This window comes from Cariama cristata, unplaced genomic scaffold, assembly GCF_000690535.1.
Source record: "Cariama cristata isolate BGI_N322 unplaced genomic scaffold, ASM69053v1 scaffold2217, whole genome shotgun sequence".
Taxonomy (NCBI): Eukaryota; Metazoa; Chordata; class Aves; order Cariamiformes; family Cariamidae; genus Cariama; species Cariama cristata.
The window spans coordinates 1-15,686 of NW_009626879.1; the positions used below are offsets into that span (position 1 = coordinate 1).

Below are 15,686 nucleotides of genomic sequence, written 5' to 3' on the forward strand. Positions count from 1 at the left end.
TGAGTCCTCAGGGCTGCCCGCCGGAGGAATGGGGTATGGGGAGTCGTTTCGCCTGCCCGAGGTTGGCCTGCAGCGAGTCCCCAAAGGCAGCGGTCCTGCGTGTAGAAGGTGGCTTTTCCAGACAGGCGATGTCATCCTGGAGTAGGTATTTTATTTCCCGCTGCAGAGGCGTTTGCGGCCCCGTGGCAGCAGGAGGACTTGCCGTTCCAAGCCGAGGCATGCTGCAAGGGACACGGCAGACAATGCTGCTTAATGCTGTATATTGATGCTGGCAAAGAACTCCGGGCTTGCTTTCTCTTCCTAGCCTAGAGCTGCATGCATAGCCTATGTAAGACAGATGAGTGTTGTGTATATCTTGAAATCGGTGACCAGAGTTTTTCAATAAAGTGTTACTATTAGAGGTCTCCTGGTTCCTGATGCTGAAAGCTTTGAAAAGCAAAGAAGCTGCTTTTCTTCAAAATGTCATATTACTTGGAATGAACAGAAATAACAGAAAAGGTTGTTAGTGTTGGACCTTTCTGTGTGTGAACCAAGGAAGGTGTTCTGCATTTTTTAAAACTGAGCAAGATAAGTGTTACCTGTAGCTTTCTTTTCCACAAAGTCTGCTTGCTGTCTATGATAAGGTCATGGCTACTTGAGCTGCTAGGTAATGTCGCTGTATTCGTACTGTGCTCGTGAAGAATGATGTCCTTAATGGTCCCCTGAATCCAGCTTTCTTAATCCTTAAATTTAGTAGTTTAACTAACTTGAAACTGTTTTAAGTTTTCCAACTCCCTATATTCATAAGAACATAGTACCTTTCACAACACTTTTCAGCATACTTACCGATTATTCAGAGTAATGAATGTATATGTATGTATGACTAAAGTGAAATGCTGGCATTTTAAACACTGATGACCACTTTATATCTCTATTCAACCTATGCCTCTTGTAGAGAAGAAGAGTTAATTCCTTTTTAAAGGACAGGTCATATTGTTCATAGAGACTGTAACCATGGTTTATGAAAATAATTTTCTGTTTTTCAGGAAAAATTAGATATGTCGATGTATCCAGTTGAAACTATTAGAAACTTCAGTATTATAGCTCATGTAGATCATGGCAAAAGTACACTAGCAGACAGATTGTTGGAACTTACAGGTAAGTGTTCTCATTTTGTACTACCTTTTCTTGACATGTGAGATGGTGTGTAAGTTTCTGTAGCTTTGATTATTACTAAAATTTCTAATATCTCTGCTCTTCTAGTGCCAGGTTACTTATGCTTTTAGGCTGCCAGTTGTGTAGTGTTGCAGATGTGAATATGATGGACTTTCTGGTTGAGATCCTCCTACAGGTAGGGCTAAGGAAATACTTATTTTAGAAAGAGACTGAAAAGGAGTGTACTTTCTTGTTCAAGATGCTACTCCTGTTATTCCTGACCAATTGTCCTTTAGACCAGTACACAGCAAGTTTATGATATTTGCTGCCAGTGTTTGGGGTGGACAGAAGGGAGGACTGTCATGACCTAGGAGTTCTGGACAGAGTAGTTTTCAAAAGTTTCATTGAAACAGAGAGGAGCTTCAGCTGCTTATACTTAGATGAAAGTAGTGGTATGTCCTCTTGTGAGCAAACCATGAACTACTGCCTTTCATGGTGGTGGAGCTCACTGGTACTGAAGCTGATATGATGCTGCATTGTAAGTTTTAGAAATGTACAGCCCAATGTTGATTTAGATTTAGTGTGTAGAATAACTGCCAGTAATTGAGTGTAAATTCCATGGATTCTCAGCTACTGTATAGACTTGATTTTTCCTTCACTAAGTATTGGTGAAGCTGTGTTACTCACATCTTCAGAGGTATTTATTTTGCCATCATTGAAGTATTTTTTGGACTTCAGTGTTTTTATTTCTGTGATGTTGTTGAGGTTAAGGAAAACTACCCCTTATTAAAATGAAAGTGAGAAACAGAAGTGCTAAGGGATCTTCGTAAATCTAAGTGACTCTGAAACTAGGTTTTCCTTGGAAGAGAGAGACAGAGGTTGCCTTAGAAGGTGTTCTAAGGTAAGCTGTAAAGCAATTGCTCTATTCCCAAGAGGTGACTAATTTCAGAGCAGAGCATACATTAGCTACTTGGAAATACCCATTCGAAGAGTCTTACTTTTCTTATTTAAGGGGTGAACAAAAAAAAAACACCTGGGAGAGAAGCTTTTAATCATAGTTATTCTTTATGATTACCTCCTGTGTGTCATTATGGGCAATTTTACCTGATGCCTGTGATAGAATGGAGTTTTGAATTCAGGTCTGTCAAGCACTGTGATAATGCTCTTTTTGCACTTGAGAATGGCACTGGTTGGAGCTGTGGGCCACAGAACTCCTCTCCAGTGACAGGAGGTGAAGTTTCTTTAAACATCAAAGTTACTGAGCGCTGAATGGAATTTTTGCTACTTCTTAATCTCTAATTTAGATTTACATGATGTTTTGTATCCTGCTTATGCAGGGAAGTATTTTATATGACTTTATGTGAAAATTTATTTAAGAAATATTAAGAGATGAAGCATAATTTTATTTTTAAATGAAAATCTAAGTTTTGCTTAATCAGATGGAAAAGCTTCATTTGCACCTGCAGGTCCCATGTTCTCCTGGTTAATGGCATTTTCAATAATTATTTATTTTGAGAGCTAATGTACTAAATGAGGTAATAAAGCTTTTTTTTAATCTTAGGAACAATTGCTAAAACAGACCGTAATAAACAAGTGCTGGATAAACTGCAAGTGGAACGCGAAAGAGGAATTACAGTTAAAGCACAATCTGCATCTCTCTTTTACAGTCATCAAGGAGTAAACTACCTCTTAAATCTTATTGACACGCCAGTAAGTTAAGTATAAACAGTGTTTAAATTGCACAAAGCTAAATGTCCTTATGTTTAAAACAGTAGGAGATTTCTGCCTTCTTATGTTTATTCAGTTTCTTTTTTTGTAAGAATTGTGAACATACATACAAATTAAAACATTGTAATATAGAAATCTTTGAAAAGACTCTAGAAATACCTGAAATTGTAAACATTTATTTTCTCCACAGGGCCATGTAGATTTCAGCTATGAAGTATCACGGTCACTGTCTGCCTGTCAAGGTGTCATACTTGTAGTGGATGCAAATGAGGTGGAGTTCTTAATTCTCGTTTTCTACTTAGAATTTCAGTCATTCCTTTAAGCAACCTTAGAGAGAAGATTTGGGTTTTTTTTATTTTTTCCATCAGTGTTTTATCAGTGGTCTATCTCCGTAAAAGTACTATGTTTCAGAAAAAGATTAATAGGAGTTTTTAAAAAAAAAAAACTAAAGACAAATACTTATATGTCGATAGATACCGCAGTTCTATGACATAGCTATAAAAGCACATGATTGGTGAAGAATCAGATCCTACTTTTTTACAGAGCAGGAACTTTGCAAATGGCAGTCTGGAGAACTTTTAGCTAATGTACCAATACCCATTTGAGCACCTTTAGTTTGTTGTTGGAAAGCTTGATGACTCGTTCAACTGACCACCAACTAATTGCTGTTGTGTTTTTGATCCTCTGTAATACAAACCAATATTGGCAATGTTAAAGCTAAAGGATGCTATAAGCCAAATATGAATAAATTTATTCTGGAAGCTTGAGAAGTTTTATATCCACTAGATTAATACGTTCTTGACCTTTCAGGAGAAGCAGGAGAGTGAGGAAGTGAATGTTTGTAAGGTGATATGCTGTAAATTTACAGATGAAGTCTATACGAGGATGGAAATTGAAATTAGAGATCTTAGCTGTATTTTTATTTGTACAGTGCTAGAAACATTTTAAAGAATCAGTTAACAGACTAGACTATGAGGATTGTGTGACCATGATTTTAAATATGGACAAATTACGATGAAAATACTTTGTGAAAATTTTCTCTATGGCATATTTATGACTGGATTATACAAGAGTCAAATGAATGCTACTTTTTTCCTTGTTTTATGAAAAAACCAAAACCAAACCCAAAAAGCTAACTTACTTGCAATGATTATGAACCCATGCTCCTTCCTAGCTTGTTGGGCAAGTGGACTTCTTAAGTAAGCTTCGATAATAAATGTTTTCTAAATCTGCTGATGTTTTTGTATTTAATGTGTATATATTTTTATGATGTCACATCTAAATATTATGTGATTGGTATTCTGTATTTACCTTTCAGTCAGAATACTTACAAACTCAGCAATTATAATGAAAAAGTTACTGTTTATCCTGCCAGCCTGAATTTGGGAGGTAACTTTCAAGATGTAGGTCTTGCATTCTTTTTTTTTTTATATAAATGTTCTTGATGAGTAAGTTAAACAAGACCAGACCCAGAACTGACCCCTGGGGAACACCACTAGCTACAGGCCTTCAGTTAGACTCTGCACCGCTCACCATAACCTTTTGAGCTCTGTTTGGTGTACTTGGTGCATAACGTATGCATAATACTGTGTTATCTGTAAATAATTCCATGTAAGTGGTCACACATACAGCATTATTGGTTTATCTACTTACATTTAGGTTATGAGAAGTTATAATTAGGAATGTTGTTTTCTTTCTCTGCAACGTATATAATCAATAACCTTGACTTATTTTCCATCCCCCAAATGAAGGAGTGGATAGAATAGCGAAGTAATCTTGTATTGTATAGTATGCCTAAAAAAACCACTACCAAAACTCGGGAAGATTCCATGTTAAACTTTTTTAATGCTTATTTTCTAGGGTATTCAGGCTCAGACAGTGGCAAACTTCTATCTTGCTTTTGAAGCACAGCTTGCAATAATTCCTGTCATAAATAAGGTAATAAAAGTTCTAGTTTCACATTAAATAGTTGGGTTGTTTAAATCTGTAGAAGATTGATAAGAAATGTGTCCTAAAATGGAAGTATATAACGAAAAAATAACTAGAATGTAATAAGAACTTTGTGTATTTGTTGTCTGTTTAATATTTTTTAGTAGTTGCTGGAAACTTCAGTTTTTATTTCATAAAATACATGTAGAAGCATTTTACAGGCAGCACTGAAAAATTATTACTGGAGTCTGTATGGTAAATCAAGTTCAGAAGCATTGTGTAAATTGTATCTTGATAAGGAAATCTGAACCAGTTATAATGTGCAAACAAAGAAGCCACTTAGGTAATACTCCATACTGTCTATTTTATCCTGATGAGAACAAGTTGAAGCTGTGGCATTCTAGGGTTTCAGATTGATTTGATGTTAAATACAGGTGAGAATATTTAGCTAGTATGGGCTTTTCATAGAATCATTTAGGTTGGAAAAGACCTTTAAGATCATTGAGTCCAGCTGTAAGCCTAGCAGTGCCAAGTCCACCACTCAACCATGTCCCTAAGCACGACATCTGCATGTCTTTTAAATTCCTCCAGGGGTGGTGACTGCCCCACTTCCCTGGGCAGCCTGTTCCAGTGCTTGACAACCCTTTTGGTGAAGAAATTTTTCCTAATATCCAATCTAAACCTCCCCTGGCGCAACCTGAGGCCGTTTCTTCTTGTCCTATCGTTGGTTACTTGTGGAAAGAGGCTGACCCCCACCTGGCTACAACCTCCTTTCAGGTTAGTCATAGAGGGCGGTGAGGTCTTCCCTGAGCCTCCTCCAGGCTAAACAACCCCAGCTCCCTCAGCTGCTCCCCATCAGACTTGTGCTCCAGATCCTTCCCCAGCTTTGTTGCCCTTCTCTGGACTCACTCCAGCACCTCAAGGTCTGTCTTGAAGTGAGGGGTCCAAAACTGAACACAGTACTCAAGGTGCGGCCTCACCAGTGCTGAGTACAGGGGGATGATCTCTTCCCTCGTCCTGCTGGCCACACTATTCCTGATACAAGCCAGGATGCTGTTGGCCTTCTTGACCACCTGGGCACACTGCTGGCTCATGTTCAGCCGGCTGTCGACCAACACCTCCAGGTCCTTTTCTGCCAGGCAGTTTCCTAGCTACTTTTCCACAAGCCTGGGGTGTTGCATGGGGTGCTTGTGATTTGGACATGAACGGCCAGAAAGGTGCAGGTTAACCAGCATGTGCTCTGCCATGCTGCATGCAGGCTGGTTGTCATGTGGCTTTTGGACAGTACTAATCCTGTTTTTTGAAATACCAGACTTTTAACAGCTGTGATTTTCAAATTGGAAATTACAGATGTGAGTGATTTAGAAGGCTGTCAGTGTGAGCTTAGGTTGTCTTGTATGTATACATTTGCCTTAGTGACGTAGTAACTTGTATAATTTCTGCATCCCTTGTCAGTTGACTCTTTAACCTGAGAACACTTAAGACTCCTAACTGTGGATAGGAAGGTGTGTGGATATGAAGGACTTAGATAATTTGGGCTATATGTAACAATCCTGTAGCCTATCATAATTTAAATGCACCAGTTCATTAACACTGGAACTCCTTCCATTTAAAATAATTTTTTGTGATCAATCTTTGAGTGGCTTTTTACAGATGTAACTTCAAAGGTTCTTGCTATGATAATCCATATATTCCTCCATGTGCTTTAGTGTTTTGTTTGTTTTTTTTTTCTTTTTGTTAATGATGGTACACAGAGGAGATTACCTGAGTAGGATCTCAATATTTAGGAACTGTAAGAAGTGTAGTCTTAGTTTTAAATTAAATCCAAATGTTGTGGTTTATATAATTTTTGTAGGCTATATGATTGGAATCAGAAGATTAGGTATTGCTCAGCTTAAGTTAATTGCTTTTTGTGGATTTGTACTTAATGTTTGATCCTATAAACAGTATAGGTAGCACGCTTTCAAATTACTCTGTAAAATAAAGATTTTTTTTTTTACCAGCTCTTGGACAAAGGTGTTTTGCCTAATAAAACAAACAACAAATAGTCTAGTTACAGAGGGGATCCTTCCTGAAGTCAAGCAAGGAAGACTTTTTCTAAAATGAATCTTGATAAAGATCTTTTCCTGAAGACATCCAGTATTTACCCGTAAATACATAGAGGTTTCTTGACTTATATATTTGGGAACTACAGTGCTGAATCATATGGAAGACATGATTGCCTGTGTATTTAGCAGTTTTTTGTCTTTCAGATTGACTTGAAGAATGCAGATCCTGAAAGAGTTGAAAAACAAATTGAGAAGCTGTTTGATATCCCTATAGATGAATGTGTAAGGGTAAGATCTCTTAAAGTTTTATAACATGGCTGATTGTATAACTGTATCTACTCTGTAGCTAATGAAAGACATGTACATATAGTAAATGAACAGGGTGCCATCTGTCTGCCTGTCTTTGTCTGACATACATGAATTTCTTTAGTTTGTCTCTTGGAAAAGAAGAGTGGAGAACATACTTCTTGGTTAAAAATTCTAGTATGGCTTGATGAATAGTATCAGGTAGATTTTAAATTATTTCTCATTGTGAGTCCATAAATTGCTTACATTTTTACCGTAACAATAATTGCCATTCAGGAGAGAAAAATGTTGCAGAATAATTGATAATCAAAGAAGCATTTCATAGTAATAGCATTCTAAAGTGTGCTTCAGAATGCTTTTATGGGTGGTATTATCTGTGGCCACCAAAACTGTCTAAATAAATGTGACACTATTAAATATAGATACTGAATGAGTGTAAGACATATGCCTTATAAAATTGTTGTTGGACTTGTTTTAGATTTCTGCTAAACAAGGAACAAATGTTGAAAGAGTTCTTCAAAAGGTCATTGAGAAGATTCCACCGTAAGTTTGTATTTAATTATGAAACCTTATAAGGTTAATTAGGAAACCATGAGTTGCGTTTATACAGTATTGGCAGTAGTTTTGCACTTAATATTCACCTGATTTGAAGTGAATACTTCAAATAAAGAGATGTGAGAGGAATCGAATGTTGGAGCTGGTTAAGTCAGTTTTGCATTGCAAATCAGAAAAAATGACACTTCATATTTGAGTTGCCTTTTAAGAAATGACTGAGTGTCAGCAGAGAAGAATTCTTTATTCTTAAGAAGCAGGAGAGGAAAACTAATTCCTCTGAAATGAAAGATAAGAGGTAAGCCACTAAAGGTGATACTTTTATGACTGTTTATATAGCTTCCATGAAACTTGGTGTTTGAGGGTGTGTGCTGTTACTCCTTTTGAACATTGTATTGTTGAAATAAAGGTAATAGAAATATGCTGTGTTTAGACTTTCATATCCTGAACCTTAAAATGGACTTTTGTCTAAGAACTTGATGACAGAGCTGCTAAATTACAATTCAGTTTCAATTAGCATACTGCTTTTCATTCTTTTTTCCTACTATTAACTCATAATTGTAGTCCTCATAATAATTAATAATTATAGTTAAACCACAATGAAAATCTGATATTAGGTTTCTATGAAAGTTGGCAGAATATCAGTGGACTTTATTGTGAACGCAGCTGTTGGAATGTCACTGTTGAATTTTTCTTGTCCCCTATAGTATGATGTTTTAAGCATCAGTTTTACGTGTTGTGAAATAGGTATGATGCATGGGCATTTGTTTTTGTTCTATTTGTACTGCTGTTGCATGTGGGGGAAATAAAATATAAAGATTTGCTACATAATACATTGTGAAACACTGATATGTTTCTGTGGTATGTATTTACTGAAAATTACTCGGTAGTTTTATCTATATTAACATGAAAATGGCCAACTTGCTGAGATGGGCTTTAAACTGAAGGACCTGGGGGGTGGGGTCCAAAGCGGCAATGCTCACGCCATTCCAACCAACTGGGGAATAAGCCAGGGCAACTCCGGCAGCGACAAATGTTCCTTAGGTGCCTCCCAAGATGGAGAACCAAAAGACCAACCGCCTCAAGTCTACATATACCAACATACGCAGCCTGAGGAATAAACAGGAAACAGGAGGAACTGGAACTTTGCACCCGGTCAGAAAGTTATGATATTGTAGGAATAACTGAAACATGGTGGGACAACTCACATGACTGGAGGGTCACGATGGATGGCTGTAGGCTGTTTCGTAAAGACAGGCAGGGAAGAAGAGGAGGAGGAGTTGTGCTCTATGTGAAGGAGAACCTTGAATGTATAGAAGTCAGCTATGGCGATTGTGGAGGCCCTGCCAAATGCCCCTGGGTCAAGATCAGAGGGGTCATCTCTGAGGAGGATCTTACAGTAGGCATCTGCTACTGACTTCCAAACCAAGACAGGAAGGCCAGTGAAGTGATATTTGGGTCACTAAAGCAAGCTTCGGGTCAACAGAACCTGGTTCTTATGGCTGACTTCAACTACTCAGACATTTGTTGGAAGAACAATACAGCAGCTCGCATGTCATCCATCAAGTTTGTGGAATGTGTAGAGGACTGCTTCCTCATATGAATGTTAGATGTGCCAGCCAGGAATGAGGCACTGCTGGATTTGCCACTCACAAACCAAGAAAACCTGCTTTGTAATATCTCGGTCAGTGATAGCCTTGGCTGCAGTGATCACAGTATTGTGGAGTTTGGGATCCTGCTGAGCATGCTGAAAGTTAGTACTAAGACAAAGGTTTTAGATTTTAGAAGAGCAAACTTCAGCTTGCTCAGAGCTCACTTGGGAAGGATTCTGTGGGAAGCTTCCATGGAGGATATAGGAGCTAGCAAGTACTGCGAGTTTTTCAAGAATGCTCTCCTGGAAGCAGAAAACCAGTTCATCCCCTTTAAAGGTAAGGGAAGTAGGTGGAGCAAGAGACCCCTTTGGCTTAAGTGTGAGCTGCTCAGTCTGCTCAAAAACAAAAGAGAAGCTTATGAGAGATGGAAAAGTGGACAAATACCTGTTGAGAACTACAAGGGCATTGCCAGGGCATGCAGAGATGAAGTTAGAAAAGCAAAAATCTCAACTTAAATTGAAATTGGCCAGAGATGTCAAAAACAACAACAAAGTGTTCCTTAGGTGTGTAAACAACAAGCAGAAACATAAGGAAAATATTGGCTTGTGGTTAAACAAGAGAGGTGAATTAGTTGTCAACAATGCTGAAAAGGCAGAGGTTCTCAACACTTTCTTCACCTCTGTCTTTACTGTTGGGCCCCAGGCCTTGGGAACAAAAATCCAGGTTGATGCAAACACAGACCCATGTCAGTGAAGGAAGAGTTGGTATGTGAACTGTTACAGGAGCTTGGCCCCTACAAATTGATGGGCCCTGAAAATAACCACCCAAGGGTGTTAAGAGAGCTGGTTGAGGTTGTTGTGAGGCTGCTCTCCATAAACTTTGAGAAGTTGTGGAGATAGGGGGACATCCTAGAAGACTGGAAGAAGGCTGATGTCACACCCCTCTACAAGAAGGGCTTAAAGGATGATCCAGGAAACTACAGGCCCATCAGTCTTTCTTCAGTCCCTGGGAAAGTAGTTATGGAACGAATCCTCCCTGGGATATCACAAGTAAAATGAAGCATGTGATTGGGAAAAGCCAGTGTAGATTCACCAAGGGCAAATTACGCTTGACAAACCTGATCACCTTCTACAACAAAGTAACCTGCTTAGTTGAGGTGGAGTAAGCTATGGACATTGTCTACCTGGATTTCTCCAAGGTTTTTGATATGGTTTCCCACAGCTGCCTCCTTGAGAAACTGATGTGTTACAGTCTAGGCAAGTGGTCTGTGCAGTGGGTGGGGAACTGGCTGAGGGACTGCACTCGGGGTGGTGGTAAACAGCTCCTTTTCGAACTGGCAGCCTTTTACAAGTGGGGTCCCCCAGGGATCGATATTGGGCCCAACGCTGTTGACTATCTTCATAAGTGATCTGGATGATGGGATCAAGTATACTCTGATGCTACCAAACTGAGTGGGGAATTGGACACTTCGGAAGGGAGAGTCACCCTGCAGGAAGACCTGGATAGGCTGCAAGAGTGGGCTAACAAGAACCTTATGAAATTCAACAAACACAAATGTAAGGTCTTGCACCTGGGTAAACATAATCTAGGAGTGCAGCACAAGTTGGGATCTACCTGTCTTGGGAGCAGATTTGTGCAAAGGGACCTGGGGGTCCTGGTGGACAAGAAGCTCAATATGAGTGAACAGAGTGCTGCTGTGGCAAAGACAGAATAGGATGCTGGGTTGCATCAACAATAGCATCACCAGCAGAGATAGAGAAGTCATTATCCCACTCAGTGCTTGTCAGGCCACACCTGGAATATTGTGTTCAGTTTTGGCACCTGCTATACAAAAAAGCTGTGGACAGGCTGGAGAGGGCCCAGAGAAGGCCACAAAGATGATCAAAGGACTGGGAAGCCTGCCATGTGAGGAAAGGCTGAGAGAACTGGGTTTGTTCAGCCTTGAGAAAAGAAGGCCTAGGGAAGACCTTATCACCATGTTGCAGGATTTAAAGGGTGGCTACAAAGGAGATGGAGACTTCCTTTTTACAAGGAGTCACATGGAAAAGATGAGGGGTAATGGGTACAAGTTACTCCTGGGGAGATTTCAGTTGAGCACAGGAGGAAAGTTTTTCACAGTGAGAACAATGAACCATTGGAATAATCTCCCTAGGGAAGTGGTGGATTCCCCAACATTGGATGCACTTTAAGATTTGGCGGGACAGGGTGCTGGGCCATCTTGTCTAGACCATGCTTTTGCTAAGAAAGGTTGGACCAGATGATTCTTGAGGTCTCTTCCAACCCGGTATTCTATGAAAGTTTTTGAGGTGGGGGTGCTTGCTTATTCAATATTGAATGAAAAGCATGCTGTGTAATGTATTGTTTTAAATTTTTTGTGACAGACCTCAGTGTGAAACTGCTCATCCATTGAAAGCCCTAGTATTTGACTCCACCTTTGACCACTACCGAGGTGTTATAGCTAACATTGCACTCTTTGGTGGGGAGATTCAGAAAGGGCATAAAATTGTGTCTGCGCACACAAACAAAAGATACGAAGTTAATGAAGTTGGAATTCTGACTCCAAATGAACAGCCAACACATAAGCTGTAAGTAAAAATTTCTTACAGTGGAACAAATCATAAATTGGTGTAAGGTACAAAATCCTACGTTTCTGTTTGGTGTTTTCTTTGAGTGGTAAAGGCTGGGAGATGTCTGGGGTTTTGTTCTTGTTCTTTGGTGGTGGGTTTTTTAATGATTATTATTTGTAATTTAATGCTCAATGTCAGTCTTTTTAATTTTGGGCTTGCTGAGGCCCAAGCTTTTGGGGACTGCTTTTTGGGCACTGCTAGAGGGAGGAAGCCATTCTGTCCTCTATAGTACATGGAACATCTGGACAGCTAGGTTTTTTTAAGAGTAGCATTTGATACTCATATTCAGCTGTCAAATTTATTTCTAGGAACTACCTTGTATGAGAGTGGAAGGGAATGGGGCTTCATCTTAGTTATTGCTGCAGCATGTTTTTGAGGGTGGAAAACTTAAAATCCATGAATACGACAGCTTCCAGAAACTGGTTCCTCATGGCAGCAGTGGGAAGAAAATCAGGTACTTAGAATTAGTGGAGAAGTTTCACCAGTTTGCATCTAAGTATGTGTAATGACTTTCTTGGGAGATTCTCAGTGAGACTACATTACTGTGTCTGGTGGGTTGAACCCAGCCAGCAACTGAGCACCCAACTAGCCACGTGCTCACTCCCCCGACCCTAGTGGGGTGCGGGAGAGAAGTGGAGGAGCAAAAGTGAGGTGGGACTCATAGGTTAAGATAAAGACAATTTAGTAAGTGAAGGAAAAAGAAAAGAAATAAAAACAAGCGATGCAAATGCAATCAGTTATTCACCACCTCCCACAAGCAGACTGATGCCTTGCTAGTCTACAAGTAACAGCCACCTTGGAAAGACTACACTCCTTTTTTGTTGCCAAGCATGACGTTATATGGCATGGGAGATCCCTTTAGTCAGTTTGGGTTTGCTGTCCTGGCTGTGTCACCTCCCAGTCTCTTGCCCACCCCTGGCCTATTTGCTGGAGGGGCAGAGTGAGAAACAGAGAAAGCCTTTACACTGTGCAAGCACTGTTCAGCAATAGCTAAAACATTGATATGTTATCAACACCATTTTAGTCTCAAATCCGAAACACAGCGTCATACAGGGCTGCTATGAAGAAAGTTAACTCCATCCTAGCCAAAACCGGTACATTGTGTTTTTATCTACCATGGGTTCTTCTCCCAACAGCATCATGTGCTGATGGAGGGTGTTTGTCTCTTGTTTCTCCCTCATAGTGTATGAAGCTTGCTGTGGTGGCAGCTGGAAACTGTTCTGGATTCTGTGTCTTAGATCCTTGGGAAGCTCCTTCTAGGTCCAGCTTTTAAACTGGGAGAATCCAGAACTATAAATGTACTGTTTACCTGTAACAGAAATAGAGCTACTTGAGACAGTTTACAACTCAGAGGAGAAACAATGTAAATCTGGCTTCTAGACTGTGTATGGGCTTTTAGGGGGGTGATTTATTTGAATTTCTGGTTGGGCTAAATCAAGTAGGACAAATAGTGGAAATATTGATAATGCTAAGAAGCATGTCCATATAACACCGATTTTTATTTAGATATGCTGGACAGGTGGGCTACCTGATCGCTGGAATGAAAGAAGTAACAGAAGCCCAAATAGGAGACACACTGTTTTTGCATAAACAGCCAGTGGAACCTTTGCCTGGCTTTAAGTCAGCGAAGCCAATGGTTTTTGCAGGTGAGGAGTAAACTGATATAAAGCGGAATTACTTTTTTCCAGTACCAAGAGCAAGAGAGCTGTTAGAGCTTTTAAAAGAATATATGCATATATTAAGAGTTGTAAGGATTAGAATTTTAGCGAAGTTAAGCTATGGAGGCATGTAATTTATATAGCTTTGTGTAATTTTCCTGGTGACTTAAGAGACAGGATTAATAATAGTTGCAGACTGGTTTTGTATGAATACAAGACTAACATGTATTTTTAGCCATGATTATTGCTTTTAATGTCAGTAAACTCTTGATAGCTGGAAAAGAAGAGTTGAGACTTAAAAAAAAAAGTCAATTTTTGGGAATTCTTCATCAGGTTTCTATAATTATTGTGATTTTATTTTTTCCCCTTTTAAAAATCAACAGCTGTTTCATTTTTGTTAAGCATGGTAAACTGCCAAAGCTAATACTTGGAATGATTCTATAAAATATTTTTACTTTTTAAGCTTGAATAGTTCTGTTGAACTGTTGCCACCAGCTTCAGTAACTACTACAAATGCTATGGAAGATGGCTTTAGAAAGAAATAAATTCTGTAAATCATTTCCTAGACTTGTTGTGAAGGCATGTGTAAAACTCACTTGGACTGTCTTATGGAGATTAGGTGGTCTGTCAGTGAATGTAGAAAAGTGTGTTGCTTCTTGGTGTAGAGTAATCTACATTTTCTGAACACATGGTGAAGTGAAAAGTGATACAGTAGAACTTATTTCAGGCAGTAATTATACAAACAGCTGATTTTATTAATCTTAAAAAAATACAGAAACATATGAAATGGCATTTTTTTTGCCATTCACTCTTACCTTTGAAGGAATATCTCAGTAAAATCTGTCTGCTTATTCAGTTATGGTTAAGCTATATGTTTACACTGCAACCCTGCAGAACAATGGTTATACTCAATTGTGCATATTCCACAACTGTGAAGGATTAGATGAGTGCAGTGTCCTTACCATTATGGTTTGAATGTTAATTCTGAGGTAATCTAAAACTATTTCATTTCGACTAATTTTTAAAAAAAGACAATACAAGGGATTTTTTTTTCACATTTAAAACCAGTTGGAACAGAAAGTAAGCGATTTCTGATTCTATTACTGTGTTCACTGTAAGAGGCATATTTGAAAGTTAAGTACACACTAGATAAAGCTCTCTACCACATCACTTCTATCTAATATATTTTGACAGGAATGTATCCTGTAGATCAAACAGAATATAATAATCTCAAAAGTGCTTTGGAAAGGCTGACATTGAATGACTCCAGTGTAACTGTTCATCGTGACAGTAGCCTTGCCTTAGGAGCTGGATGGAGGTAAGGCTTTCATACTGCTTTCATTTTTGGAACTGTTTGTGATTTGAGAATGCAGGTTTAAGTCAACTGTAGATAAAATTAATTAAAGATTAGGATCTTTAATGCAAATTAATGATAGGTAAAGATCAAAAGCATTTGATTTTCTTATACTTGTGTTTGCAGAGAGTGTGAAATTTGTTGTGATTTGATAGTTTTTGTTCTCCAAGACTCACCACTATTAAACTGTGGGATGATTTGGTCTTTTAGAGGTTGTTTGCTCTGCCTGATATTGCCAGACTAGCAGTATAAACATGCTGGAGGGTCAAAAAAACCCCAACAAAACAAAAAGAAACCACTATAAAATTCCAGGGCATATACTTTTACCAACAGGATACTTTTTTCCTAGGTTGGGTTTCCTTGGTCTTTTACATATGGAAGTTTTTAATCAACGTTTGGAGCAAGAGTATAACATATCTGTTATTTTGACTGCACCTACAGTTCCATATAAAGCTATTCTTTCCTCAGCAAAGTTGATAAAGGTATGTTAAATTTATTACAACTTTATGTAAAAAGCAGCTTAAAAGCCTCCTATTATAAAAATCTACACTTTTTTTTAATGTAGGCTAGTACTTATATTTTATGGTAAACATTAGAAACACCAGTATTTAACTCAAAACGTTTTTTAATAGATTTTTTTTTTTTTTTAAAAAAAAGATGTTAACTTTCTTTCCCCCTTCTACTTCAAGCCCTCTCTTTTATGTCTTACATCTGTCCTTGAAAATGGGAATTCTCCTGGTTTTGGCTGGGATAGAGTT

The 15,686-nt window shown here is 38.7% G+C and overlaps 1 protein-coding gene across 1 annotated transcript; it reads left to right on the forward strand.

The window, feature by feature from the left end:
* Nucleotides 1–1,016: 1,016 nt before the first annotated feature.
* LOC104154586 (translation factor GUF1, mitochondrial-like) lies at nt 1,017–15,410 on the forward strand (the record flags this gene model as incomplete). The annotated part of the gene is made up of 10 exons (XM_009704194.1): nt 1,017–1,137; nt 2,696–2,844; nt 3,053–3,133; nt 4,723–4,800; nt 7,044–7,127; nt 7,624–7,688; nt 11,671–11,874; nt 13,423–13,562; nt 14,769–14,892; nt 15,278–15,410. Coding segments are annotated over exons 1-10 (1,158 nt in total), but the record flags the coding sequence as incomplete, so codon positions are not given.
* Between the last annotated feature and the right edge of the window lie 276 nt (nt 15,411–15,686).